This window comes from Ovis canadensis, chromosome 12, assembly GCF_042477335.2.
Source record: "Ovis canadensis isolate MfBH-ARS-UI-01 breed Bighorn chromosome 12, ARS-UI_OviCan_v2, whole genome shotgun sequence".
Lineage (NCBI taxonomy): Eukaryota > Metazoa > Chordata > Mammalia > Artiodactyla > Bovidae > Ovis > Ovis canadensis.
This window is the reverse complement of record NC_091256.1, coordinates 55,545,167-55,572,271: the sequence shown is the minus strand read 5'-3', so window position 1 is coordinate 55,572,271 and position 27,105 is coordinate 55,545,167. Positions and strand designations below refer to the sequence as shown.

The 27,105-nt window shown below is 43.1% G+C and overlaps 1 protein-coding gene across 4 annotated transcripts in view; it reads right to left on the bottom strand.

Annotated features, from left to right (window-relative positions):
• RERE (arginine-glutamic acid dipeptide repeats) overlaps positions 1 to 27,105 on the bottom strand; it is a 420,891-nt gene that overhangs the window by 82,135 nt on the left and 311,651 nt on the right. For all 4 annotated transcript variants that reach the window (XM_069545778.1, XM_069545780.1, XM_069545779.1 and 1 more), the window contains one exon: positions 13,400 to 13,498. In XM_069545778.1, the coding sequence (XP_069401879.1) occupies positions 13,400 to 13,498 (99 nt within the window). The remainder of the gene's footprint in view (positions 1 to 13,399; positions 13,499 to 27,105) is intronic.

Below are 27,105 nucleotides of genomic sequence, written 5' to 3'. Positions count from 1 at the left end.
TTATTTCTAAAAATCTCAGCTAACTACAAAACACATTGCTTAACAGTAAACAGAGGATGAAGGGGTCTCACCAGTACTCAGCAGAGCCTTGCACATAGCAGATATGGAAATGCAGCGGAATTCAATTTGATAGAAGGTGAAAAAGAAGCCCTTTGTCTTTCCTATTCCCTGTATAATATTATCTAAGGAACATCTAAAGTTGGTTACCCAGACACTGATGATGATGACATTTGATTTGGGGCTCTAAGAACCCTTTTGTATGCATCATAAGGAAAAGGGCCTCTCCCATACATGCATGTCCTCATAACAATGGAATCCTCCACTGCCTAAAATTATTCCAAACCAGCTGAGGAAAACATAGTGTGATGCTTAACAACTGAATGATCCCTCTGAAAATTAGCCTAAAAGCAAGAAAACAGATCCCTGGAATGTTTGACACAGGGTTTTAAAGAAAGTTGAGAGGAGGAGACAGAACAAGAGAAGAACGAAAAATGTGAGCTGATCACAAAGTCAGAGCTCTAATGAGGAAAACAAACCACTAAGGTCAGGCTGCTCTGGGCTCAAAAACTTGGGAAGCTGACAAAGAAGCTGGGCTGTCCTTGAGGATGATCTAAAAGCATCTTCTAACTTTTATTACTGCTAAAGACTGGAGAATGTCATTTCCAAGCACTGGAAGGAAGGTACCAAGTACGCAGAGTCCACCCCATTCTTTAAGCAGCTTCAGGAGTCTGAACAGCTTCGTCTGATGCCATCAAGGGGCCCAGGTGGTGTTCTGCTGGGGACACGGGGGAGCACAGAGCCCAGGGCCTTCCACAAGCAAAGCTTTTTGACTTGTAGGTGAATATCATATGGGTCTGGGGTCCGGGTCAATTGGTTCCCTTACTAAAGGCCATAGTCAAATTCATTTTCTAAAACTTTCTTTTCAAAAATAGATAACTGAAACTCTTTAGCTCTGTTACCCGAAAATTGAGAGGCCCAGACAGAAAAAGAAAATGGCTAATTTACGCTAATAGTGCCTGTTTGGAAAGCAGCTTACTAGTAAATGTGACACCACCACAGACTCCAACACCAGAGGCTCCCAGAGAAGACTCGGGGCTGTTTAGAGGAGGAGGGAGACTGAAGCAATGTGAAGCAGAGCCACTGAACACAGACCAGACTTTCCTCCCACTCTAGCAGAGCACATAATACTCATTACTGTGCATCTCTATAGTCTAGAAGGTTCTCCTTTATTACTGCTGACGGGAAAGATTAGGAAAAAAATAAATTCATAATCAAAACCTACAAATTAGTTGCAAGGGGAAACCTAGAACCCTTAGTACTAAGAAGACGCGTGAGTATGCAGGTGTCCACCTTTTCATATTTCTTAACCAGAGATGATTTAGAAAAAATATCTGCCCACGTTTTACTGGAAGTAAAAGGCTGGAAGTGGGCAGTAGCCCGAGACTGGCATCAGATCCAGCTTCCGGTTACACAAACCTGTCAGCCATCACAAAGTTCCTCCTCCTCTTCCTATTTCTCAGATAAGAAAACTAAGACCCAAGTGGAGACCCAACGTCCTTGTGGTCACCAGTCTGAGGACTGTCACCTGGGCCTTCTGCTCTTGGGCCAGCATCTTCTCCAAAACCACCGGGCCTCCTCCTGCCTGTGCCCCCACCTCCACTCATAGTGAGTGTCCAGAGAGGAGGGGGAGCGGCCACCAAGCTTCCACCTCCCCCAGCATCCAGGGTCTGTCTTGGTCATGTTCACGGTGCCCCCGGAGGACATGGGACAACACAGCAAAGCAGCAGTGACTCTCCGTGTCCAAGGTATCCTCCTCCTGTTTGTACATCAGAGATCTTCCTAGTTCTGCAGGGTCGTAATTTCTGACCATTTAATAAAATGATCCAGAATGACAGAGTATACACGGTAAAACAAACAAACAAACAAACAGGCTCTAGGCAGATTTTAAATGTTGAATGCGATGTTGGTAGGCTTTCAGCCCTCAGGCCACATGATGTAATTTCAGTCATTTAGCAGGATTCTCTGACTCAGCGGTTCTTTCTCACTTGCAGCTTTCTCTGCCTCTTCCTCCTCCTCATGGGTTCTGTGGTGTATCAACTTGACAGTTCTGTTTCCTACTGCTGGGATCAATTACATGGAGTCTAGCTCTCTAGCAAGGGGAAAAAACACTCCTAAAGTGCCCAAATAGTGGGAGCACACCTGAGGTTTACAGGAATTCTGAGAGGAAAAATATATTAATTACCCACGTCACATCTTTGTGATTACAAAACAAGACTGCCCAAGACACAGAGTTCTGAGGGCAGGTGGGTTAGTCCAAGTGGTTAGATGAACACTGGGCAGTGCCCTTCTCTCCCTCTGTCACTTGCTCACAGCAGAATGTTGCAACCACACGTATCAGTAAGTATTAAGTGATGCAAGGAACAGACTCTTAAAATCAGAGTCTATAAAATTAGAAAAGGATTGCTTCTTGGTAGGAAAGCTATGACAAACCTAAAGAGTGTGTTAAAAAGCAAAGACATCACTTTGCCGACAGAGGTCCGTATAGTCAAACCTATGTACAGTAGTCATGTATAGATGTGAGAGCTGGACGATGAAGAAGGCAAAGCACTGAAGAACTGATGCTTTCAAACTGTGGTGCTGGAGAAGATTCTTGAGAGTCCCTTGGAAAGCAAGGAGATCAAATCAGTCAATCCTAAAGGAAATCAACCCTGAATACTCACTGGAAGGACTGATGCTGAAGCTGAAGCTCCAATACTTTGGCTGCCTGATTTGAACCAGCTGACTCATTGGAAATGACCCTGATGCTGGGAAAGATTGAAGGCAGAAGGAGAAGAGGGCAACAGAGGATGAGATAGTTAGACGGCATCACTGATTCAAAGGACACGAACTTGGGCAAACTCTGGGAGATGGTGAGGGGCAGGGAAGCCTGGAGTGCTGCAGTCCATGGGGTCACCAAGAGTTGGACATGACTTGGCGACTGAACAACAAGAAAATAAAACAACAGACAACTGGAAGGAGTTGGCTGCTCCTTCCAAGGGAAGCTACCAAGAAGAAAAGAGCAGGGAAGTGTCCACGTAACACTGCTGGAGTCTGAAGATGCTCTGGCCTCACGCTGGATGACTGAGAAGTCCTCCTTGACTGTATTCAGTGGTAGGGGCCAGCTCCACTGAAGTGGTCTGAGGATCTGGGGACTTAGGGGGAAGGGGAACATCCTCTACTATTCAACCCAGTCAAACAATGTTTTCTGATGACCAACTTTGCTCCAGGCCCTGGGCTACATTCTGGGGATACAAGACTCTAGCACCTGGCGAACACACTAGGTACGTCACTTAAGGTCTTGTTTCAATCTGTCTTCCCCACTAGAATGTCAGCTCCATGAGGACAGGGGGTTTGTTTGTTCTGTTCCCTGCTGTTATCACCAACACACACAGTGGTGCCTGGCATTGTGCTGGTGCTCCATCGACATTAATGAAATAAATGAGTGACTTCTGACCAGTAATCTAAAATGAAAACTGAACGAGTATCCTGGTGAACAGCATGAAGGACTCATCCTGTCTTCAGGCTCACTTGCCATCTCTTCTCTCCGCCAAGCCCCAACGCCAAACTCAACAAGTCCAAAGCTGGAGACACAGACCTGGGCCTGAACACTAAGGTGAGATCCGACTGCAGAAACTGTCTTTCTTCTTTCTGATCACCAAACACAGTCTGCTTCCTAACACCTCAGTGCTCTGTCATACAGGTGTGGATAATGCACTAGAATTTACCCATATAAACATAACTTTGGAAAAATGTCCTAAAGCAAGTGCTGAAACATAATTATAAGTTACCACTTGGCAGTATGCAGGGTTATCAGGAGAAGAATAAGCACACAACATGATTGGGGAATTAAAAAAATCAGGCCAGCACCTCAGTGAACACAGCAACTGGGGGCCACCAAGGCCATTACTACTTCTACCTCAAAAAGACTAGATTTAAGACACAAGTGGGCCAAGAGGAGACAGCTTTCACGAGTTGCTCAGTCGTGTTCAACTCTTTGTGACCCCATGAACCGCAGCACGCCAGGCCTCCCTGTCCATCACCAACTCCTGGAGTCCACCCAAACCCATGTCCATTGTGTCGGTGATCGTCCCCTCCTCCTCCTGCCCTCAATCTTTCCCAGCATCAGGGCCTTTTCAAATGAGTCAGCTCATTATATCAGGTGGCCAAAGTATTGGAGTTTCAGCTTCAACATCAGTCCTTCCAATGAACACCCGGGACTGATCTCCTTTAGGATGGACTGGTTGGATCTCCTTGCAGTCGAAGGGACTCTCAAGAGTCTTCTCCAACACTACAGTTCAAAAGCATCAATTCTTCGGTGCTCAGCCTTCTTCACAGTCCAACTCTCACATCCATACATGACCACTGGAAAACCACAGCCTTGACTAGACGAACCTTCGTTGACAAAGTGATGTCTCTGCTTTTTAATATGCTGTCTAGGTTGGTCGTAACTTTTCTTCCAAGGAGGAAGCGTCTTTTAATTTCATGGTTGCAATCACCATCTGCAGTGATTTTGGAGCTCAGAAAAATAAAGTCAGCCACTGTTTCCCCATCTATTTGCCATGAAGTGATGGGACTGGATGCTGTGATCTTAGTTTTCTGAATGTTGAGCTTTAAGCCAACTTTTTCACTCTCCTCTTTCATGAGTTACTTCCTCTCAATGTAGGGTCTCCCCCACTGGAATCTTTTTTTTTTTTTTTTAAACCTCCTGTTTCCTTCCCTAATCCTGAATTCTAGCTACCAGGCTAATGAGGTGTGGTTTCACCTGTGAAAACGTAAGGCTCCAATGTCACTGTACACAAAGTGTTCCATGCATACACAAAGAAAATTGACTTCAGTTCTGTTGCTAAGAAACCGCAGAAGGAAAGGGTTTTTCCAGCCTCTTCATTTATAAAGTAACCACTTTGTCTATCGGAGAACAAATGTAATCTCTCAAGTCCCCTCATGCCTTGCTCTCATTTTTAAAATGAACAGAGAAAGATGATGGAGAGTGGCTCAAAGTGCATGCTATCTTCATTTTTTTTTACGTCCTTGAAAATGAGATGGAAACATGGTTTCAATAACCCACTGCTCTCATATTTATTAATCTTTCAGGCTGAAGATTCTCCCCAACACTCCCCCACTTCAAGCAAAAATGAAAAATGTCCCATAGAAATTACTCTTTGATTTTAAAAGGTTAGCCTGGGCAGTGAGAACTAATTTACGCTATGCTTGTATTCCATGTGGGGTTACTTCCCAGGTCTCTGTTCTATCCTACATTGCCCCAAGGCCCAAACACGTACACATGCATGAACATGAAAACGCACACACACACAGAGCCCAAGAGAATAGCACAATGCATCGTTAGCTTTATTTAAAAAAAAAAAAAACACTAAAATTAGGGCTTGGGATAAGGAACTTGAAAACATACTTGTTAAAGAAAATGAAAAAAAAAATGTTTTTGTTTAAAAAGAGAGAAACAGGCATACTAACTTTGAGCACAGCATAAAGAGGAAGCCAATAAAGCCATGTATGTGAAAGGCAAGGTCACAGCTGAATTTGTAGATTTAACCCATTGGCAACTTCTACTGATATGAAACACTGAAATAAATTTTTAAAACATCTCTCCCCTTCCAATGCTTGGCTTATTTCATTTATTAAAGGAGTCTAAAGTATAGTTTTCTTCACAGCTTGTTACACAGTGGAATCTTTCTGCAAACTAACTGACAAAATTGATTGCCTTACACCAACTTTTCTACACATATAATTGATTTTTAATTTGGTGTCTCATTTCCAAAAGGACTTGACAATAAACTCCACTCTATCCACACTACTGACTTCTTTAAACAAGAGTGTGATTCAAAGGCTGATGGGAGTCAATTACAGAAAAAATAGTTTAGTTTCACTAATATCTGAAACATTAGGCAAATTTTACCCAAATTTACATCTCCCTTCTTTAATAGTAAGGCCTGATTCTTACTATGGACCAAAATAAGAATACATAACATGAGCAACATGTATATTACTTATATGTACAATGTATGGCAGCATACATCATAATTCTTCCTTTTCTTTTTCCTACTCTCATATCTAAGAATTAAGCTGTTCATAAGAAATAGTTACCAATTTAGTTTAAAATGAGAGGAAGGGTAATCAGTAGGGAGAAAAAACTATTTTCATCCAATTTAAACTTTACTGAGTACCTATTATGAGTTGCACTAAATACAGCATATCTATATTTTGGGTTCTAAGCAAACCGTAAAAATTTTCAGATTAAGATTTCTTTAGAAAGTAAGAATTTTAATGTTACAATTCAATTTATATAAGTTTACAATGACATAAAATGATGTAGGTACATGAAATAAAGTGCTTTGAAGAGAGAATGAAACAAGGAAAATGTGAGACAGTGATGAGGTTTCAACCTCCCTTTAATGTTTTTATAATAATGTTCTCACAAGAGAGAAAGATCCACATAAAATTTAAAAAAGAAAAAGAAAATGAACGGATTCATACTGGATGACCTATAGGTTCATCAACATTTCTTGAAAGACTATATAAAATGTTCCACAACTCTGGAAACTGGACCATTCCTAAAATAAATATAATTCAATTAAGCCTTCTCCTACACTGAATATTATGTACATTTAAAACCGAACACGAAGATTACGGACATCCTAAAGTTTACATCTTCAGGTCGGTAACCTTGGGCTCTGGGCGCGCCGTCCCCCCACCCCGCCCCAACCTGGCTTTCACCTCAACCACCTCCTGCTGCTGTAGGGCCTTAACTTCGGTTCTGCTGTGAATTCCATTTTCTACAGCTGCCACACAAACAGTAAATAAAATTCATTGTATTTTTGCCCCACTAAGCAGCTCTGTCTTCTGGCACATCCAGATGCCTGGCTTGAAAATAGTGAACAATGAAAACAATGTTTTATTGAGCAAACATTCCAAAAAGGCCATAACAAAGGCCTCGGAAGGTGCTGCTAAAGAAAGACACTGTGGCAAGGGCTTTGTGTACTCCATCTGAGTAATTTCTTGACCAGTGGCCCAGGTTCATTGGATTACAGATATTCAGAGAATTAGTCTCCCATGTCATGTCAACTTCAAAAGAAAGACTTCTATTTATGTTTATGATAAATGGAGTTTTAAACTGAAAGATGGTTCAGATGTTTTAAAACTTATGAATCTGTAAAATCCATGTACATGACCAATTAAGGTGTATTGTCCCCACGGATTAACTCTTTTTGGATAAAAAATTTCAGAGGTTATCTGTATCTAGGTTGTTCACCTCAATGTTGATATGAAATATTTAAAGGGAACCATATTTCAAGATGGGGCTTTCTAGGTGGCGCTAGTGGTAAACAATCTGCCTGCCAATTCAGGAGAAGCAAGAGACACTGGTTCCACCCCTGGGTCGGGAAGATCCCCTGGAGTAGGAAATGGCAACCCACTCCAGTATTCTTGCCTGGAGAAGTCTATGGACTGAGGAGCCTGGCAGGCTACAGTCCATGGGGCTGCAAAGAGTCAGACATGACTGAGGGACTGAGCACACACACATATTTCAAGATAAAATTTACAGTTGAAAGTGAAAGCGTTGGTCACTCAGTCGTATCCGACTGCTCGCAACTCCACTGACTGTAGCCCACCAGGCTCCTCTGTCCATGGAATTCTCCAGGCAAAATACTGGAGTGGGTTGCTATTCCCTTCTCCAGGGGATCCCACCCAGGAATTCAACTCAGGTCTCCCGCATTGCAGGCAGATTCTTCACCATCTGAGCCACCAGGGAAACCTCCAAAAGTTACAGTTACCCAAGATGAAACGGAAGCACTCTGCAGGGACATCCAAAGCAACACAACCTCTCCCTTACGTAACACCTGGAATTATGCCTAAAGCTATTTCAACATGAAAGTAATTCCTGAAACACAGCAAAGTGGATGGGAAGCAAAGGGTGAAACTCACAGCTCAGTGAGGCACCCAATCTTACAACTTTGCAAGGCAGGCCAAACTCCACAAGGAAAATGCAGGCCCTGAATTTTGAAAAGAATTCAATTAGCACCCCCAGTATTTCCATAATCAACAGCTGAATGCTAATTAAGAGCACAGCACCAAGCAAGCAATGGAATCCCAGTGCAATAACCAACAACACAAGGGTGCAAATGCTCCCTTCAGCTTGCATGCATAAACAAACAGAATTAATAACTACCCAAGCATGGAAGGGTGGCTTAATCTGTTTCGATTAGGCGCAGTTCAGCCCTGGGGCTTTTGTGGTATATTTAAATGTGTTCATCATGTTTAATTAAAAACCTAATAATCTAGGGTTGTTGTTTTTTTTAAGTTCTGATCTGTACTTTCCTCCTCTTTCTCTTCCTGAGTTCTACTGATTTGGATGGTTTCCTGAAAAGGAACAATATTTTTAGCATGCTGTAAGTGAAACTGGTTAACCAGCAACATCACTCCCCAAGGCAGCAGCCAGTCACTGTCGTGAGCTCCATCCTAGCCCATGTCAGGGGTTCAATAAGCTTCATGAATTAAAGCAAAAATGCTCTTCTGATCTGACCTGGTTTATTTAGCCTGAAAGACTTCCCCATGAGCTAGCTACCAAGGTGTTTCCAACAGTCTCTCCTCTAAAACAGAGTTCTTTTGTCATTATCTGGCTTAGAATTTGACAGAAATTGGCACAAATCTGGCTTCAGTTCAATAGAATTTAAAGTATCTCAGCCCTAAGGCAACTTCAATAAGAAATACCATATCTGTAACAACACACCAAGTGTTTAAGGAATTACTGAGAGGAAATGTGAAATGAAAGGCCTCCTGTTGTTTAATTCTGAGGCCTAAGATCTCCAGAATTAATGGTTATCTGAAAGACCTCAGAAGAAGAGGTCTGGTGATAGTGTTAACCATAATTTGGGAACTTTTCTCAAAAGTAAACTTTTAAGGTTTACTTTTGTATGCATCACTGGATTCATATAAAAGTTTTTCTCCTTGGTGCTGATGCTTAATTATTAACCATTAAATGCTGGATTGAGGACAATGTCAATTAGAGTGAAGTTTAAAACCAATCATCTTAAATAAAGAGTTGTCAATACTCAAGGGCCTCAAAGGCAGAGACATTACTCTCACCATAAGAAAGCCTCACTCTTCATAAGTTTACAAACCAGAAGGACAATCAACTTAGAAATAAAGACCATGAGGAACAAAGCTGGTGATGGCAGCACAGAGGCTTCAAGAGCGGCCAATAAAGGATGCAGACCTAGTTCAGCAGGGGAGTGCCTGGCCGCTGAACCTCAGGGTCTGGGTTAACAAGAGAGAGAGAGGAGTCTGTTCCCAGGGCAGAAGACCCACAGGGTCAGGAGGTTCCCACTCTCAGCACAGCCAGGGGTCCCATGGCAGGTGCTCCCTGCCAACCCTCTCACACGGTGCTCCATTCATGTCTGTGCAAAGGAAAGAAAGTGCATCGATGCTGGAGTCAGGTCAGATGCTGGGCAGCTGGTCAAACTCATATACTGGAGCCAATGAAATTTAAACGTAACTAGAGCATCCAAGTATACAGAACATTAGGAGGGACAAAAGAGGCAGGTTCATGTATTTATTTGAGTTGGGGCCCATTTGTTTTGCTTAAATCTTCTGATTCCTGGGGTGAGAAAATGTGGGAATTCCAGCAGGAGGGGTGGCATGCACGGAGCAGGTATTCACTCACACCAAAAACCAGGCTCCAGGTTAAGAGCAATGCTGGTTTATGTGCCCCACTGCCACATAAAACAATTCAGAGAGGTGATCTGGACAGTTCAGGTGAGGCTTCCCTCAGCCTAACAATTACTCAGTCACCCTTCTCATTTCCTGTTGAGGTTTTAGAAAGCGAACTTAACTTCCTATGAGTAAGGGAACCATTTGATCCCTGGGCTCTGCAAGGGCTGGATGACTGCCAAAACATTTCTTAAAACGTACACTAAAACAAACATGGTAAAAATGAGCCCAGACTGACAAGGATGTATGCGGTTAGAGATGATTATCCCAGGCTGGGAGTGAGTGGCACTCTGGAGTCCTGCTTCACTTTTCAGAATCAAGCTGGGCTTTTCCCCGTGTGTCAGGTTCCCGACCCTCCTTCATCCTACCATTGCTCCAAGTCTCCAAGAGGCAGCAGAGGGGACACTGCCCACGCTGCGTCTGATATAAGCAAATGCTGTTGGGGAAGGAAGCCAGCTCTTCTCAGCAGGAATGTGAAAGGTCCACAGGGAATGAAAGATCAATGGAGGAGTGAATGGAGGGGGAGAGAGAAAGGAGCCGGGGAGGCAGGAGTGAAAAGGGAGGGACAATGGCGGGGCGAGGGTGGGCACATGAAGGTGGAAGGAGAGGAGAGACCAGACCAAGTGAGGAGCCTGAGTCTGGGAAGCAGCTGTCAGGGCACATCCATGCTGACAGGCCCTAGGATGGGCCACCGTCCACGACTGTTCCAGCCTTTTCATCTCCTTATGTCTATCTTCCACAAAGGCTTTGTGTAGAATTTAACGTTTTTACCCATCAAATCTCTTACTTCTTCTCACATAAACAGGTCTACAGCGGGAAACAATATCCATGACTTAAAAAAAAAATTGAAGTATACTTGATTTAAAATGTTGTGTTAATTTCTGTACAGCAGTGATTCAGTAATATAAACATAAATACTTTTTCAGACTCGTTACGATTTATCACATACCAAATCACTTCCACACCATACTCATGGTTATCACAGGATGCTGAATATAAGTTCTCTGTACAGCACAGGGAACTATATTCAATATATAGGACCTTGTTGTTCATCTTTTTTATACATAGTAGTTTATTATTAATTCCAAACACCTAATTTATCCCTCCCCCATGCCAAGTTCCCCCTTTGGTAACTATAAGTTTGCTTTCTGTATCTACGAATCTGTTGTTTCATAAATAAGCTCACCTGTGTCATATTAGACTCCACCGATAAGTGATATCGTATATTTGTCTTTCTCTGACTTACCTCCCTTAGTATGATAATCTCTAGGCCCATCCATGTTGCTGCAAACGGCATTATTTCATTCTTTCTTATGGCTGAGTAATATTTCATTATATATATATTATATATATATTCATTATATATATTCATTATATTTCATTATATATACATATAATGAAATATTACTCAGCCTTAATGTATGTATGTATATAAACATACACACACCACATCTTCTTTATCCACTCATTTATCTATGGGCATTTAGGCTGCTTCTATGTGTTGACTATTGTGAACAGTGGTGCATGTATCTTTTCAAGTTAGAGTTTTCTCTGGATACATGCCCAGAAATGGGATGGCTGGATCATATGGCAACTCTATTTTTAGTTTTTTAATATGTGACTTTTCAACACAGTTGAGTTTAACATTTTTACTTTGCCCACTGTCTCAAAGACAAAAGTTTGAGTTGTCTGCATCTCTTTACTAATCGGGTCAAGTTTCACATTCTCTATTTCAAAGCTGCAACATCGGCTTCACCAACACTCCGATGAACTGAGTGAGGGACCGCTGAGAAGGCTGGCGCTCTCTTACAGAAGCTTCAAGGACCATCTCGCCATCTCAGGCCCTCCCTGCTGCCTCCTGATTTTCCCCTCACTCTTCTTAACCCCTGCTGCCCTCACCCACAGCATCCCACGGACAACCTCCCTGGGCACACGCCCAGGATCTCACCACTTCTCCCCACCACCGCTGCTGTGCCGCTCGGTCACCCAGGCCTGGGCTCTCACATAGCCCTGAAGCCACTCTTGCTTGAAGCAGCAGCCAGAGGGCCACTGGCAGACGGAGTCCCTGTGCGCAGAAGCCACTCATGCAGAGCAAACAGCAAGACTCCGAACACAGGTCCACAGGCCACCCGACCTGTGCTCTGGGGACCCTCCCCGTCCCCCGCCTCTCCTGCCGCTCTCCCCTCATATTCCTGCCTTTCCTCCAACACGCCAGGTGCGCTTTCACCTTAGGGCCCTCAATATCCAAGGCTTGCCTCCTCACAGAAGCCAGGCCCCACCCGGTTCCCCCCTGCCCCGTTTTCCTCAGCACACACTGATTTACAGGTGGTCTCCCCCATCTCGAGGGGGGGCCCTGTGTTCCCCTTCATGGTGCCTAACACAGCACCTGGCACATGACAAGCCCTTGATACATACTGCTGAAAACATGAACGAGTGGGACCAGGAAAGCCACACAATTTCTAAACACTCTCCCTTAGGCTATTTTTAAATACAGGCAAGGAACTCACAATCAATCAATATGTGTATCAGTGCCAGCCCTCATCTTAATCTCAGTCAGCCTCAAGGGCAAATGTCAAGTGGTGATGCTCATACTGAAGACTGTATTTGCAAAAGCACAAGAAATCTCCCTGCCTTGTGTAGCAATTCTTCTCCCCAAAGTCACAAGGTGGGGGATGGAGAGCTTCATTAGAACTCTTTCTGCTGGGATAAAATCCATGAGTTTGAAAATATGTACTTCTGGGTACATTTCTATCTTCCCACCGTCAGACACAACTGAGCGACTTCACTTTCACTTTTCACTTTCATGCATTGAAGAAAGAAATAGCAACCCACTCCAGTGTTCTTGCCTGGAGAATCCCAGGGACGGCAGAGCCTAGTGGGCTGCCATCTATGGGGTCGCACAGAGTCGGACACGACTGAAGTGACTTAGCAGTAGCAGCAGTAACAGAATGAATATGAAAGATCCGATACTGATTTAAAGTCTATGTTTCCTGCTCTTGACTACTGTTCTTCTGCAAGTTAGAGACCCTATCAGACTTCACAACAAAAACAAGGTGCAGCCCTAATCTAAAGAGTATCAGCTGATTCTAAAATCACTGAATCTTAACAGAAGGTGAGGTGAAGTCGCTCAGTCGTGTCCGACTCTCTGCGACCCTGTGGACTGTAGCCTACCAGGCTCCTCCATCCATGGGATTCTCCAGGCAAGAATACTGGAGTGGGTTGCCATTTCCTTCTCCAGGGAATCTTCCCAACCCAGGGATCGAACCCAGGTCTCCCTCATTGGAGGCAGACGCTTTAACCTCTGAGCCACCAGGGAAGCCACGAATCTTAACAGAAGGAGGTATCGAAAGCTAGCCTGGACCCAAACAAACCAATCAAACCAACCTAATTTTTTTAAAGAGCAACTATTAATTTCCTCTCTCTTTCCATGACACCTGGGGAAATCTTTCCCATTTTCTAGAAAACAAATGCTGACTAAACTCTCTCCATACAATTATGAGGTTCAGAGGCTCTTTATCCTGACTGACAGATGCCATAGGCAGTCTGTAGCCATGACCGGATCCTGGTGACGTGGTGAGCAGCAGGCCCAGCCGCCCCTCATGCCCCAGAGCAGACCCGAGGCTGACTCCCGCCCGCTCACCACTTCGTCCTCGGTCCAGCTCTTCTCGATCAGCTTGGGCACAGGCTTCTTCACCAGTCGCTGCAGAGCTTTGCCAGCATCATAGCCACTTTCATGGAGCTAAAACAATAATGACAATTTTAGTTTGTTCACTGCACCAAAAAACAGAACTGGAAGCAAATCAATAAAAAGGGGATCCTTCATTTACTCTAACAGAAGAGTCATGAGACAGGTACACGAGACTCAGAGTCACTTTAGCCAGTGTCATAACTGGCTTATATCCAACCACCCCCCAGATCCAGCTGTTCTGGGAGAAGGACACAAGCAGGGGAGAGAACATTCTGGCAATGACAGGAACAAGATGAAGACCAACAGTAACATTTATGGAACATTTAGCCTAGGCTGTTGCTAAAGCACCTTTCACACACTCATTTATCTTACTTAATCCTATGAGGAAAGTATTCTTTCAGTTAATCTTACAGAGTAGGAACCCTCATCACCCATTTTATGGATGAGGAGACTGAGGCATGGAAAGGTCAAGTAAAGGTACTCACCCATACTAAGCCAGTAAGCAGTGGAGCCAAGACTCAAACCCAGCCTACGTGACCCCTGCTCTTGTCCCATTTCCCTCAAAGTGGTCTAAAGACGTGACAGATTATGTTCTTTCCCATTAGCACGTCTTAAGTCTTTCACCTATAATTTCACTAAAAAAAATTTCAAGTATCTAAATATAAAAACTTTAAATCTAATTATGTAACAGTATACTAACTTCTCAGCACATAAATGAAGATGCTAGTTTATCTACATGGTCCTTTCAGGCCTGGACTTTCTCTCTGGTCAAAACTGTTGATTTTTTTTTTTTTTAAGATTTATTTATTTTTGGCTATGCTGGGTCTTCATTGCTATGTGCAGACTTTTCTCTAGTTGTGGCGAGCAGGGGTTACTCTTGCAGAAAATGAAAGTGAAAGTCGCTCAGTCATACCCAATTCTTTGCGACCTCCTGGACTATATACTCCATGGAATTCTCCAGGCCAGTATATCCTTCCACCCCAGGGATCAAACCCAGGTCTGCTATATCGCAGGTGGATTCTTTACCAGCTGAGCCACAAGGGAAGCCCCTTGTTGTGGAGCACAGGCTCAACAGTGGTGGCTCATTGGCTTAGCTGCTCTGCAGCATGTGGAATCTTCCTGGACCAGAAATGGAACTCATGCCCCCTGTATTGGCAGGCAGATTCTTGACCACTGGACCACCAGGACAATGAAGAGAAGGAGCAGAGAGAATGATCCTCCTGCTCACATCGACCTTCCCAAACTGTGGCTGTCTCTCCAGATTTCTCACCGGGAACTGCCCTTTCTTTCCAAAGTCTACTCTGACAGGAGCATTTTCTGGCTGAGACCTATACCTCCAGGAATTAACACCACCCATAGCAAAAGGTGATACACAGAGATACTTGTTGAGTTAATAACTAAAGGCCTTCAACTACTGCCCCTCGATAGACTCAACCCAAATCTCCACCTCAGTGTGTTCAGGTTCATTCAATCTGATGTTAGCTGAGTACCTATTATGGTGCAGGCCACACCCCAAACCCTGGGGACACAGAAGTGAACACAATGGCTGCCCGCAGGGGACATGCTGATCTTTCTACAAGTGCTTCAATCCCTTATTTGAAAAATTCACCAGTATTTGCAAATCCTCAGTACAAATAAGGTGCAAACTTTACCAGTAAGTCAGTTTGTTTGTTTGGATGGATGAATGGATGAACTAATAAATAAAAATTTTGGATATCGTAAATCTCTCCGATAACTATTTGACTGCTATTGGAAGTTAAATATCCATTTTCATTGTTCATTCAGCAAAACAAAAAGTTATTAAAAATCAAAATTTCCCAAGTTAGTCTCAAATTTTAGAGGATTCCAATTTACTCTAAGTCCAGACTACCCACAGATATCCAGACTAGAAATTAATTACTAAGACAACTACCTTAAAAAAAAACCAAAAACACCTACTTCAATGATTAATGCTGAATCTTTTTTTGGTGGTGGTTGGATGTGGATAAGGTGAGTGCACACAAAAAAATATGGATGCCAGATATGAACTTATGTATTTTTATGACATTCATTGTGGTAGGTCTGGTGGCTCAGAGGTTAAAGCGTCTGCCTCTAATGCAGGAGACCTGGGTTCGATCCCTGGGTCAGGAAGATCCTCTGGAGAAGGAAATGGCAACCCACTCCAGTATTCTTGCCTCGAGAATCCCATGGATGGAGAAGCCTGGTGGGCTACAGTCCATGGGGTCACAAAGAGTAGGACACGACTGAGCGACTTAAATTATGACATTCATTGTTAGAGGATTTAAAAAATAGAATACTATAAATATTATACTAAATGAAATACTATACTAAAATATTAGAATTTGCAAATGTTTGAAAACTGTTCAATTGGTCTCCTTTCAGAAGTATATAAAATAAAAAATAGTTAGATTTTCATACTTTGCCTAAGATCCAGAACAAGCAGATATTTGCCAAATTCTATAATATAATTAGGATCTATAATGAGAGCTTAACAGCAAGGATCAGAACTGAATAAAGGGAAAAACTGCATGGCTATTTATTTTTTTTACCAAACCAGTCGATCCTAAAGGAAATCAACCCTGAATATTCATTCATTGGAAGGACTGAGGCTGAAGCTCTAATACTCTGGTCACCTGATGTGAAGAGCCAACTCATTGGAAAAGACTCTGATGCTGGGAAAGACTGAAGGCAGGAGAAGAAGAGGGCAGCAGAGGATGAGATAGTAGATAGCATCACTAACTCAATGGATATGAGTTTGAGCAAACTCCAGGAGATAGTGAAGGAAAAGGAAGCCTGGCATGCTGCATTTCATGGGGTCACAAAAAGTCAGACGTCACTGGCGACTGAACAACGACATGTTAGTGATACTCTGAAATCAATTCAAGTTGATCAAATCATGAATTCTTAATAAAAAGCTCATGGCAATTTAACAATATTTTATAAAAGGTAATTACAGTAAATGGGGTAATTATACAGAAAGTGATGAAAAACTATGGACTTTGGAGCCAGATTATCTGGAGTGGAATTCTAGCTCTACCACTTACTAGGTGTGTGGCCAGGACAAGTTACTTATCCTCTTTGGGCTTCAATTTTGTCATTTTAAAAAAATGCATAAAATAATAGCATCTGCCTTTCAGGGCTATTGTGAGGATAACATTAGAAACTACATGTAAAATTGCTTATCAGTACCTGGCACACAGTATGCTAAATGAGTGTTAGCTATTTATTTTTAGAAGGAAGGAGAAAAAAATGAAGGAAGTAGTCTCTATCCAATTTTCATTAATTTTCTAGATTAGAGAGTAGCCTTTCCAGAGACAGAAAAAAATTGTTAAACTATAAACAAAACCACTTATGTTTCACATAATTATTCATGTTAATAATTAATGAAATTTGATTAAATCTCCAGTACAGTACACAGAAAAAAAATTAAATCTTACATGGCTGATAACAGGAAATTACTCATAAGAACACAGGGCCCATTCCAAAAGTGAACAAGTGAATGAAGTCATCAATCCCTATGACATTCCTGCCTTTTGGTGAACCAAGAAGAGCTTTAAATGAGCTGGAAGAAATGTTCTGAGGGACCTGCTGCACTCAGGGTTGTTTGGTTTTTCAAGGAGGGTGCTCCTGCTTGCATGGCGTCCCTAGTCAAATTTCTCATGAACTGCTTTAGCAGACAATTTTCCCTCAAACACATCCTTGCATCTGTGATTCCTCTGTTCAGATCACACTTTCCCCGACAAAGCTGTTGTGATATATGTGGTAAGCTGAATAACAGGTAACTGCCTCCGCTCATGGGATCCATTGTCAGCCTGTCTTCTAAAAATAGTCCTATTCCTGACCTTTCCACTCCACGAACCCAACAAGTATCCAGAGTGTCCACCTCCTCCATCTCTGCCAAAAACACACCTGAAAAGTAAAAGTGTGGCACTATTTAACAACAGTGACAAATACTGATTGAACATATGGAGTCGGGAGTGACTGTGCTGTCATCAAGAATTCATGAAGGCCAGTACAAGGTTCTGTTCTGGCATGCCCTCTTCCCAGAGAGCCCAAAGGGACCCTTCTCTCAACAAGCCCCTTCTTAACGTTGCAAACAGTTTTTCCCACTTAATAGCAATTGAGTCTGAGGAAGTTCTGAGAGCATTACATTTTTAAAGAAACACTTCAGTTATATTTACTAAAGATGGACTTTTTAACATATTAACAGTTGTTTCAGCCCACATTGTTTCTTTGAATATCTGTCAAATACTTTGGGAAAATTACTGGAAGTTCAGGATATCCTTCACTACTTCTGCAAACATGTACTGAGTGCTAAACGGTGCCAGACACTCTCCTGGGTGAGAGGGACAAACAGCCAGGAGAAGCACAGGAAATGGACGTCAGAAATGCTGGGTTGAGAAGCAGATTAAAGAACTGTTCTCATGTGACACGTTCACCTAAAGTCACATCTATACCCTAGGGTCCTAAAAGGCTGGGTTGCTGGGTTCCACCTTCTTTGCTTAATATACAAAAAAGCACTTCTTAAAAAGGGTTTGTTTTCTGGAGGATTATGAAGATTTGTTTTTCTTCAGACTGGAGCCAAAATAATGCTTGAGCTAGAGCTTAACTAGTTATTTCAACTGTATTCCTCATGTAAATTAAAGAGTTTGTAAGTTTACCAAAATACTGGCTATCTCAAATCTTTAAAGATTGTCATTGAAAATATTCCCCTCTAATACTGTGTCAAGCTCTGAAGAACTGCAACAATCTCAACCTGTGAAAAATAGGTGGGTTCCAAATTTGAAACACCTGATCACGACCACACAGGTACATCAGTATGGTAAATTCAGTGCCCAATATGGCTAAGGTAAAAGGTTCTTCACTGTGAATAAGATTTTCTATCATTACCCTAGAGAAGACTGCTCAAGGAAACCGTAATGAAGACACTCAAACAGCTTCACTCTGTAGTCTCAGAAGAGCAATTAAAGCAAGGTAAGGAGACCTTTCTGGCCATCTGCAGCCAAGACATACCGGGAAAATCTGGGATTAAAGCAATTTTAATGTACAGAGAAATGTACCATCTTGGAGCTACTGGGTCAACATCAGTGCAAAAAGTAGGCACCAGGACAGAGCATTCTTATCCAGTCAGCTTCTAATCTCCACAAGCTCCCGTAGAGAGAAGAACCTAGATTTGACGCTGTCACCATGACCCACCAGCCAGTAGAGCAGGAAGTCATTCCACAAAAACAGGGTGTGCGTGTGCACATGTCTGTATGCATATGTGTGTGTTTTAATCCGATGATCAGGGAAGCATGCACTTGTAAATCTGCCGCTTCCACATCACTGAACTGCAGGTCTTCACTTAGGCACAAGCAGCGATAAAAGTCATCTTCCCCTAAACCACAGGTCAGTATCTGGGAGATCTGATAACAAAATGGTGATTTTTCACCAATGCACTAGCCTCTAAGTCACCCCATCGTGGAATTCTCTTTGCTTTGCAGTTTCCCAGTAGTCTGTCAGCTGGCTCCCAGAATTTGCGCCACAGATTGCTCAGCTTCGGCTCTTCCCTTCAATTCTGGTTTGTTCACTGTCAGAGAGTCCAGGTGGCTCTTCCCCAACCAGCTGTCCACTCTCCTTGGCCATGCCTTCTGCTGCCCTGAGACCCAAGGGACACCCCAGCTCCACAGGGAGGCTGCTGTCATCACATTCTCTGTTGTCCTTCCATTCATTCAACAAGAGCTCCTGAGCAACTCTAAATGTCACGTAAGTGCCACCAAAGATGACTAAGATGGCCCAAGCACACTAGCAGAGTGGACTGGGCATGTGACGGTGCTAAAAACAACAGCAGCTTCCAGTAGTGCACCCCTAGTTTGGCTCTGCTTAACAAACTGAATGGCAACACAGAATGGCACCACCAGGGACATGGCGCCCTCTGTAACTGGACACAGCTGGCTGCTGCATAAAACGCTCGGAACAACTCAAAGATTTCAGGTGCTCAGCAGCCCGCCTGCACAACTGCTCCCACAGTCAAGACCTCTGCAGCCTCATGAGGGTGAGCATGGCACCACGTCTGAGCAGGGAGACAGATGCCTTAAAGCTGCATTACAAACTGGCTGAGTTGAGGTTCTCATCTCTGTCAAGTGGGACTAACATCATCAGCCCCTCACTGTGTCAAAGGACCATGAAAAGCAATAAATGAGATGCCATGTGACAAGATACCCTGAAAGGCCAAACGGCTGTAAACTGTCCAGCGGTACCATCATGGGGAGTAATAGTTCAGGGGCCGGCTATTACGAAAGATTCTTAAACACTTGCTGGTTCAAGGTGCACACGGTGCTGGGGACTACACAGCCTCGAGTGTCCTGTGACAGCCCCTGATCTCTCTGTGATTAGTAGGAAGGAAGGGTCAGGCCACAAGAAGAAAAACACATTTCTGCGTAATTGCCCAAGTTAAACCTGCTCCTCTCAGCCTGACAAATCATTCCCAGCTTATTACTTTCTATAATTTAATATATATAAGTGCTTTACTGGCAAGCTTCTCGAAAGAATAAATAATACTTAATGACTGCCTACTGTTTAATTAACTCATGATTGAACTTCTCATGGATCGCTATAAACACTAAATTATATCCTTCCTCAAAGCTGCCATGGACAGAATTCTTGTTTCAAGCTTTAACTCTCCTGCCTAAACAATTCCGAAATTTCAGCAACTCTGTACATTGGACAGGGAGGTGAGAGAATCAACCTTAATGCCTGGTTATAAACTGTGTTATTTTATAGAGCAAGGATGAGGTCTTAATTTAAATAAGATTGAAAATGTGCACATGTCCGAACATCTCATTTATATTATAGCAATTATTAAACATCGCTGGATCTGGGGCAGTCTGATTAGCATAACCTCTGCGTATTACCACAAGGTTTCGAGTTTCTACTCCAGCTTCTCATCTGAGCTGCCATTTTCTGTCTGCGTGATGCTGCAAATAAATTCTCCCCTTGGCACGGCTCAGCTGTCAGGCACCTCTGTTCTATAATGAACCCATGAATTACATCTCCTGCTCTGTCATCCCTGGTCTCACACATCAAAATATTGTTCTTCAATTGTAATTTATAACTTAATTTAAATGTCCCTTTTACTGTGACCTTTTTAGATCAAATGGCACTGCAGCTGGCAGCTACTGCTACGCCAAAGTATTCTTCTGCAATTACAGCCATTATAATAACTGCAGAAAAAGCCTATCTGAGGTTAGATTGCATTCATGCTAAATATTAAATAATTGCAGTCCATTAGGGATAATATTAGATTTCAATGTCTTTTGCTCTGCAAAATACACTGTTTATTTATAAGAAATTGCCAAAATAACTTAGAAAGGGGAAAAAAAGTGGAATCTGGAAACGATCTTAAAATTCCTCATGTAGTTTTAATCATTTGAATTATTCCTCACTGACATGAGAAAGCTGTCTGAAATCTGACAATTGAAAACATCCTCTCATAATATATAATTGACAAATGCCTATATATTTTCATTCATTCCTCTATCACCAATGACCTCGTTCAGTTCAGTCCAGTCGCTTAGTCATGTCTGACTCTCTGCGACTACATGGACTGCAGGACTCCAGGCTTCCCTGTCCATCACCAACTCCTGGAGCTTGCTCAAACTCATGTCCATTGAATTGGTGATGACATCCAACCATCTCACACTCTGTCGTCCCCTTCTCCTCCCACCTTCAATCTTTCCCAGCATCAGGGTTTTTTCTAATGAGTCAGTTCTTTGGATCAGGTAGCCAAAGTACTGGAGCTTCAGTATCAGTCCTTCCAATGAACATTCAGGATTGATTTCCTTTCGGATTGACTGGTTTGATCTCCTTGCAGTCCAAGGGACTCTCAAGAGTCTTCTCCATCAACACAGTTCAAAAGCGTCAATTCTTTGGTGCTCAGCTTTCTTTATAGTCCAACTCTCACATCCATACATGACTGCTGGAAAAACCATAGCTTTGACTAGATGAACCTTTGTTGGCAAAACAATGCCTCTGCTTTTTAATATGCTGTCTAGATTGGTCATAGTTTTACTTCCTAGGAGCAAGCATCTTTTAATTTCATGGCTGCAGTCACCATCCACAGTGATTTCAGAGCCCAAGAAAATAAAGCCCAGTGACCTAGTACAAAGCTCAAAACATGATACACACATACATTCAAAAACTCGAGTTAAGACTGCAAGCACAATGCTTATTTTTGTTTGGCCACTGTCACTCCTAATAATGCTACTTAAGCACTGGAGAGGATAAATTTCTCTAAATACTCTTATAGGCACACACTTGAGAGATAAAGGTAAAGACACAGAATTTAACTGCTGAGAGTAAGGGCTGAAGGAAAGATTCAGTTAATTTTTAGAAAGAAATACATGTTCGCTGGAATAACTCTTCCCCTCTAACACATTCCGAATAAGTACAACGTTCTAGAAATTATGTCGGCTCCTGAGGTCATAAAGGAGAAGAGAGAGAGGAGAACCAACATTTCTTGAGTGTTGCCTGTGCTAGGAACTTGTACATCTGTGTGTGGGCTCAGTTCCTCATTCGTGCTCAACTCTTTGAGACCCCATGGACTGTAGGCTGCCAGGCTCCTCTCTCCAGGCAAGAATAATGGAGTGGGTTGCCATTCCCTTCTCCAGAGATGCTAAGAACTTACTCAGTATATAACTTCATCATTTCACACCAGTCTTTTGAGGCAAGAGTGCTACATATGAGGAAACAAAACCAAGAGGTTCAAATTTGTGCTTGGGGCCACCTCCATACAAAGCAGCAGAGCAAGGATTCCACATTAGCCCAGTGTCCAGGACCCCTAAGACTCAGTCCCTGCCCCTGACACCTCTACTGGAGCATGTCAAGATTGGCGATCTGCTGGGAACAGTGAGCTCAGGGACTCCTTCAGCTGCAGGGCTGGGGCAAGCACAAGGTCTTTTCTTACACTGGGGTGGCTAGTCAGGAGTAGCTCAGAGTAGAGAAAACACACACATATAAACAAAATAATGAAATAAATGTATAATAAAAACAGAAGAGTGTCAGTGACTAGGGTGCTATTTGTTCTGTTGAAAGAGCAAGATGATTCCACAAAGTAGACTTTAAAGATCAACAGTATACATAATATGATTAACTTTGCCTATACTTAGGGCTTCCCTGGTGGCTCAGCAGTAAAGGATTTGCCAGCCATGCAGGAGCCACGGGTTCGATCCCTGGGTTGGGAAGATCCCCTGGAGGAGGAAATGGCAACCCACTCCAGTATTCTTGCCAGGAAAATCCCATGGACAGAGAAGCCTGGCGGGCTACAGTCCATGGGGTCACGAAGAGTTGGACACCACTGAGGGACTGAGCATGCCTATACTTAATAAAGAGCAACAGTCAAATTAAAAACACTATTCTAGGAGGAGGTAATAAAAGGCAGTTATTATGTCTCGGCAATAATTCACTTATAACAATTTCCCATGGCTAGTACAACACTGTATCATTTCTCATTCACAGCTCTCACATATGTGTAGAAAACAGGTCACAATCTCCTGGCTACAGTGCTTTTGAAGATATTCTAAACCCACAGAGCAGGGAGCTCAACCACAGGTGATTAGAAAGCAAACACCAAATCCTGGCATATCAGCTGAGGCCAGTACCTTATTTTAAAATATAGAACAAACCAAGTCTTAGCCATTTCTGACCATTTGTCTGTTTTTAGCATCTAATCTGACTTTGTCTTTACAAACATAAACACCTGAACAGGAGAACCTGAGAAGATGCTGGCACCAAAGATGCAGGTTTTGGGGTCCCACAGAGGTGAGATCTAAATGAGAGAAAGCTCCTGGCTCTGGCTTAGGTTCAAACACTTGTCCTGCCACTAGCTGTGTGATAAGAAGCGAATTATTTTTCTAAACCTCAGTTTTCTTAGCTGTAGAAAGGAAGAACGTAGAATCTTAGCTGTAGAAAGAAAGAACATAGAATTCATGCCTGTTTAGGATGAAATAAGATATGTGGTCATCACTGAGCCTGATTCCGGAAAGAGGAAATGTTCCATTAAGGAAAGCTGACTGAGAAGGGATGGGACGCGACGAGTGTCATGGGAAAGTGCTCTGGCGCTAGGAGAGTGAGTATGCCTTAGAGCACCATAGGGGTGAGCTTATCCTATAGTGCAGAAAAGACAGGACAGAAGATGGGGATGAGAAGGGAAACAACGGAGAACCTGATGACCTGGGGAGCTCTCAGGAGTGAGGTGCCAGGCTGTCCTGGGAGGAAGTAGCAGGCTGGGCAGAGGGGCCTGGAGAACCCTGCTCTGAGCAGCAGTGTGGCCCCTGGACTCTTCCTGTATAACAGAGGGGCTGAACTGGGTTGTTTTTCAGAACCCCTCAGTTTTTAATCTTCTTTCTCTTTATAGACTTTGTTTTTAATTTTTATTTATTTTTGGCTAGGCTGGGTCTTTGTTGCTGCATGCAGACTTTCTCTAGTTGCAGCACTCAGGATTCTTACTGCAGTGGTTTCTCTTGTGGAGCATGGGCTCTTAGCGTGTGGGCTTCCGTGATTGTGGCACACAGGCTTAGCTGCCCTGTGGCATGTGGGATCTTCCCCAACCAGGGATCGAACTTGTGTCCCCTGCACTGGCAGGCGAATTCTTTACCACTGGACCATCAGGAAAGTTCCACAGATGTTTTTGAAAGGTAAAATTCTAAAGGATACTCTATAGAAAAATAAATAAATACATGGAACTATTAATACACTCATTTAGAAAAGTAAACAAACAATACAGCCACTGAACTACGCCAAACTGCCCGGGACAAACACTGACCAGCTATTGCAGATGCTTCACTTACACCTTAGGGATTTAAGGTTAATGTCTTAACTTTCAGGTCTCTGCAAAAGCTGGACTAGTTCATGCCACGGGTCTTTAAATGACATTATGCATAATTATCTACAGAGCTCATAGTATATAACCTTGCCTCCCAGAAACAAAACCTTTCCTCCTGCTTTCTGTGTAAGCTCCAATCCAGGACATAAAGGATGCTGGGCTGTGGCGGATCAAAGCTACCAGTCCAGTGCATGGAAAGGGAGGCCAGTTCCTCAGAACTCAGCACACAAATTCACTGATGAGAAGACCCAGCTTAATGATACAGAATGAGGAGTGTAACTCCAGCCACAGAGAGAAAAACTCCTTGCAGAGTCAGGAATCGTTGTCATTTGTCAACTTAGAAAGACCTATCTCAGATCGCAGGCAGAAACTGTTCAGGGCCACAGTGGAAATTTTTTCACTTACTCCTAGAATCTTTACAGCCTTGCAAACAGAAAAATGGCAAGGGAAGCTCTAACCTAGAGGGTGACAGAGAAACATAGCTCTATTCCCTTATGCAGACATTAGTGAACCCATTCCTAAATGCTCAAGTCAACTAGGAAGTACACATGAAAGGTTAGCCACAGGTCAGTTATAACCAGATTCCTACAAACAATTAAATTTCTTTAAAATAAATAAACAAAAAAAACCTCAAGATCAACGGCATCAGTATTAAGAGAAACCATTTACAAAAAGTGCTTGAATTCCTACTCAGAAGAATTTAAGTGTAGAAATGACTGCTTCCCATCCACAGGGCTCAGTAACCTTAACCTTGATGATTTTTGACGAGTAATTTTAAGGCTGTGTAAACAATTGTGCATTATTCTTTCTGGCTGCAATGATAAATTAATGGAACAAAGAAAATCAAAGAGGCACACAGCAAAGCATGCAAGACTACAGAGGTGGGAAGGCTTCTGAGTGGCTGCTCTTTTATCTAGAAACCTAAGCCAAGAACAAAGTGAGTGACTAAGAAATAAGCAACGAGGCTTTGGGCAACCCCAGTAGTGCCTCCAGCTGCAGCCCTGCAGAACCAAGAAGCCTCACCCTGAGCCTGAGAGGCTTAGCCTCCTCACCATTCTGGATTTCTCAGTCTAACAGGTCTGAAAGAACAAAGGAAAAAGACTGTACCATTTCAAAATACAGCAGCAGCAGCAGAGAGCCTGACTGTGGAAGACTACCAAACTTGGCAAATAGGATACAAACCAAAGACCTCAAACTCGCAACAGTCCCAAAAGATTCTGTGCGATGGCGGCCAGCATGGTAACTCAGAGGCATCAAGTGAAGTTAGACTGGAGAACACATGAAAACGTGTATCTCGCTAGTGAAATGGTTGGGGGAAGGAGTGGAAAGGGGAGAAAAATTTAGAGCCATCCTTCCCCCAAATCCTTGAAGAACTAGTATTCCAAAGTACTGGAGTAGGCTGGAACACTTCTGGCTTCCCAGGTGGCGCAGTGGTAAAGAACCCACCCAACAACGCAGGCGAAGAAAGCAATGGCACCCCACGCCACTACTCCTGCCTGGAAAATCCCATGGATGGAGGAGCCTGGAAGGCTGCAGTCCACGGGGTCGCTGACGATTGGACACTACTGAGCGACTTCACTTTCACTTTTCACTTTCATGCATCGGAGAAGGAAATGGCAACCCACTCCAGTGTTCTTGCCTGGAGAATCCCAGGGACGGGGGAGCCTGGTGGGCTGCTATCTCTGGTGTCGCACAGAGTTGGACATGACTGAAGCGACTTAGCAGCAACAACAATGCAGGAGACCAAGACCAAGGTTTGATCCCTGGGTCAGGAAGATCTCCTGCAGAAAGAAACGGCAACTCATTCCAGTAGTCTTACCTGGGAAATCCCATGGAAAGAGGAGCCTGGCAGAGCTACAATCCAGGGAAGTGAAAAAGTCGAACATGACTGAGCACGCGTGCGTATACACACACACACACACACACACACAAGCAAGCTGGAATGCACACCCAACCCATTCTATGGTCAAGGAGGAAGCTAACCAAAGGCAGGGCGGCAAGACAGGCAAGGGTGAGCAGGTGGTGTGGTGATGTAAGAAGCTCTGAGAGTGACCGGCTATAGAGAAGAGAGCTGGCGAGGGCAGAGCTGAAGGACAGGAGATGGAAGAGACAGCAGAGACTTTAGAAAGGAACAGCTTCAAAGGTAGCCAGGGCTGACCCCAGGCCACCCAAGACCAGATCGACCAGCAGCACAAGACCTTGCCCCAGACAGCCCCTGAGGGGCAGGCTGGAACCATCTAGGGTAGAGCCACGGAAGAAATACTCAGCAACCTGACAGGTCAGAATAAGTCAGTTAACATGGTTAGCCACAGATGATAATCTATGGTTATCTATAGATAATCTATAACCATAGATGATAATTCTCTCATCTAAATAAATATATTCTTTGTACAAAGAAAGCCAAATACATGGTACATTATGCTAATACAAATATGACAGTATTTTATAAATCAAATGTCCTAGAATTTTACAGAAATATCACAGTCACTACTAGAATATTTTTACATTCTCAAGATGATAACATTCACACTTAAATCTAAGTAAATTATAACTGATAGAAAGGGGAAGGAAATAAACTATTACAGAAAATTAAAAATAAGTACTACCGTTTATTTTAGTAACACTGTATACAACAGTAACCCCAGCTGTTGGGGGCTGAAAAACAACCACCAGAAGACCTGCACATCAAACCCTGGCAACATGCGACTGCAACCTTATTTGAGAAAAAGGTCTTTACAGACATTACTGTGATGAACTTAAGGATTTTAAGATGAGAAGACAATTCTAGATTATTCAG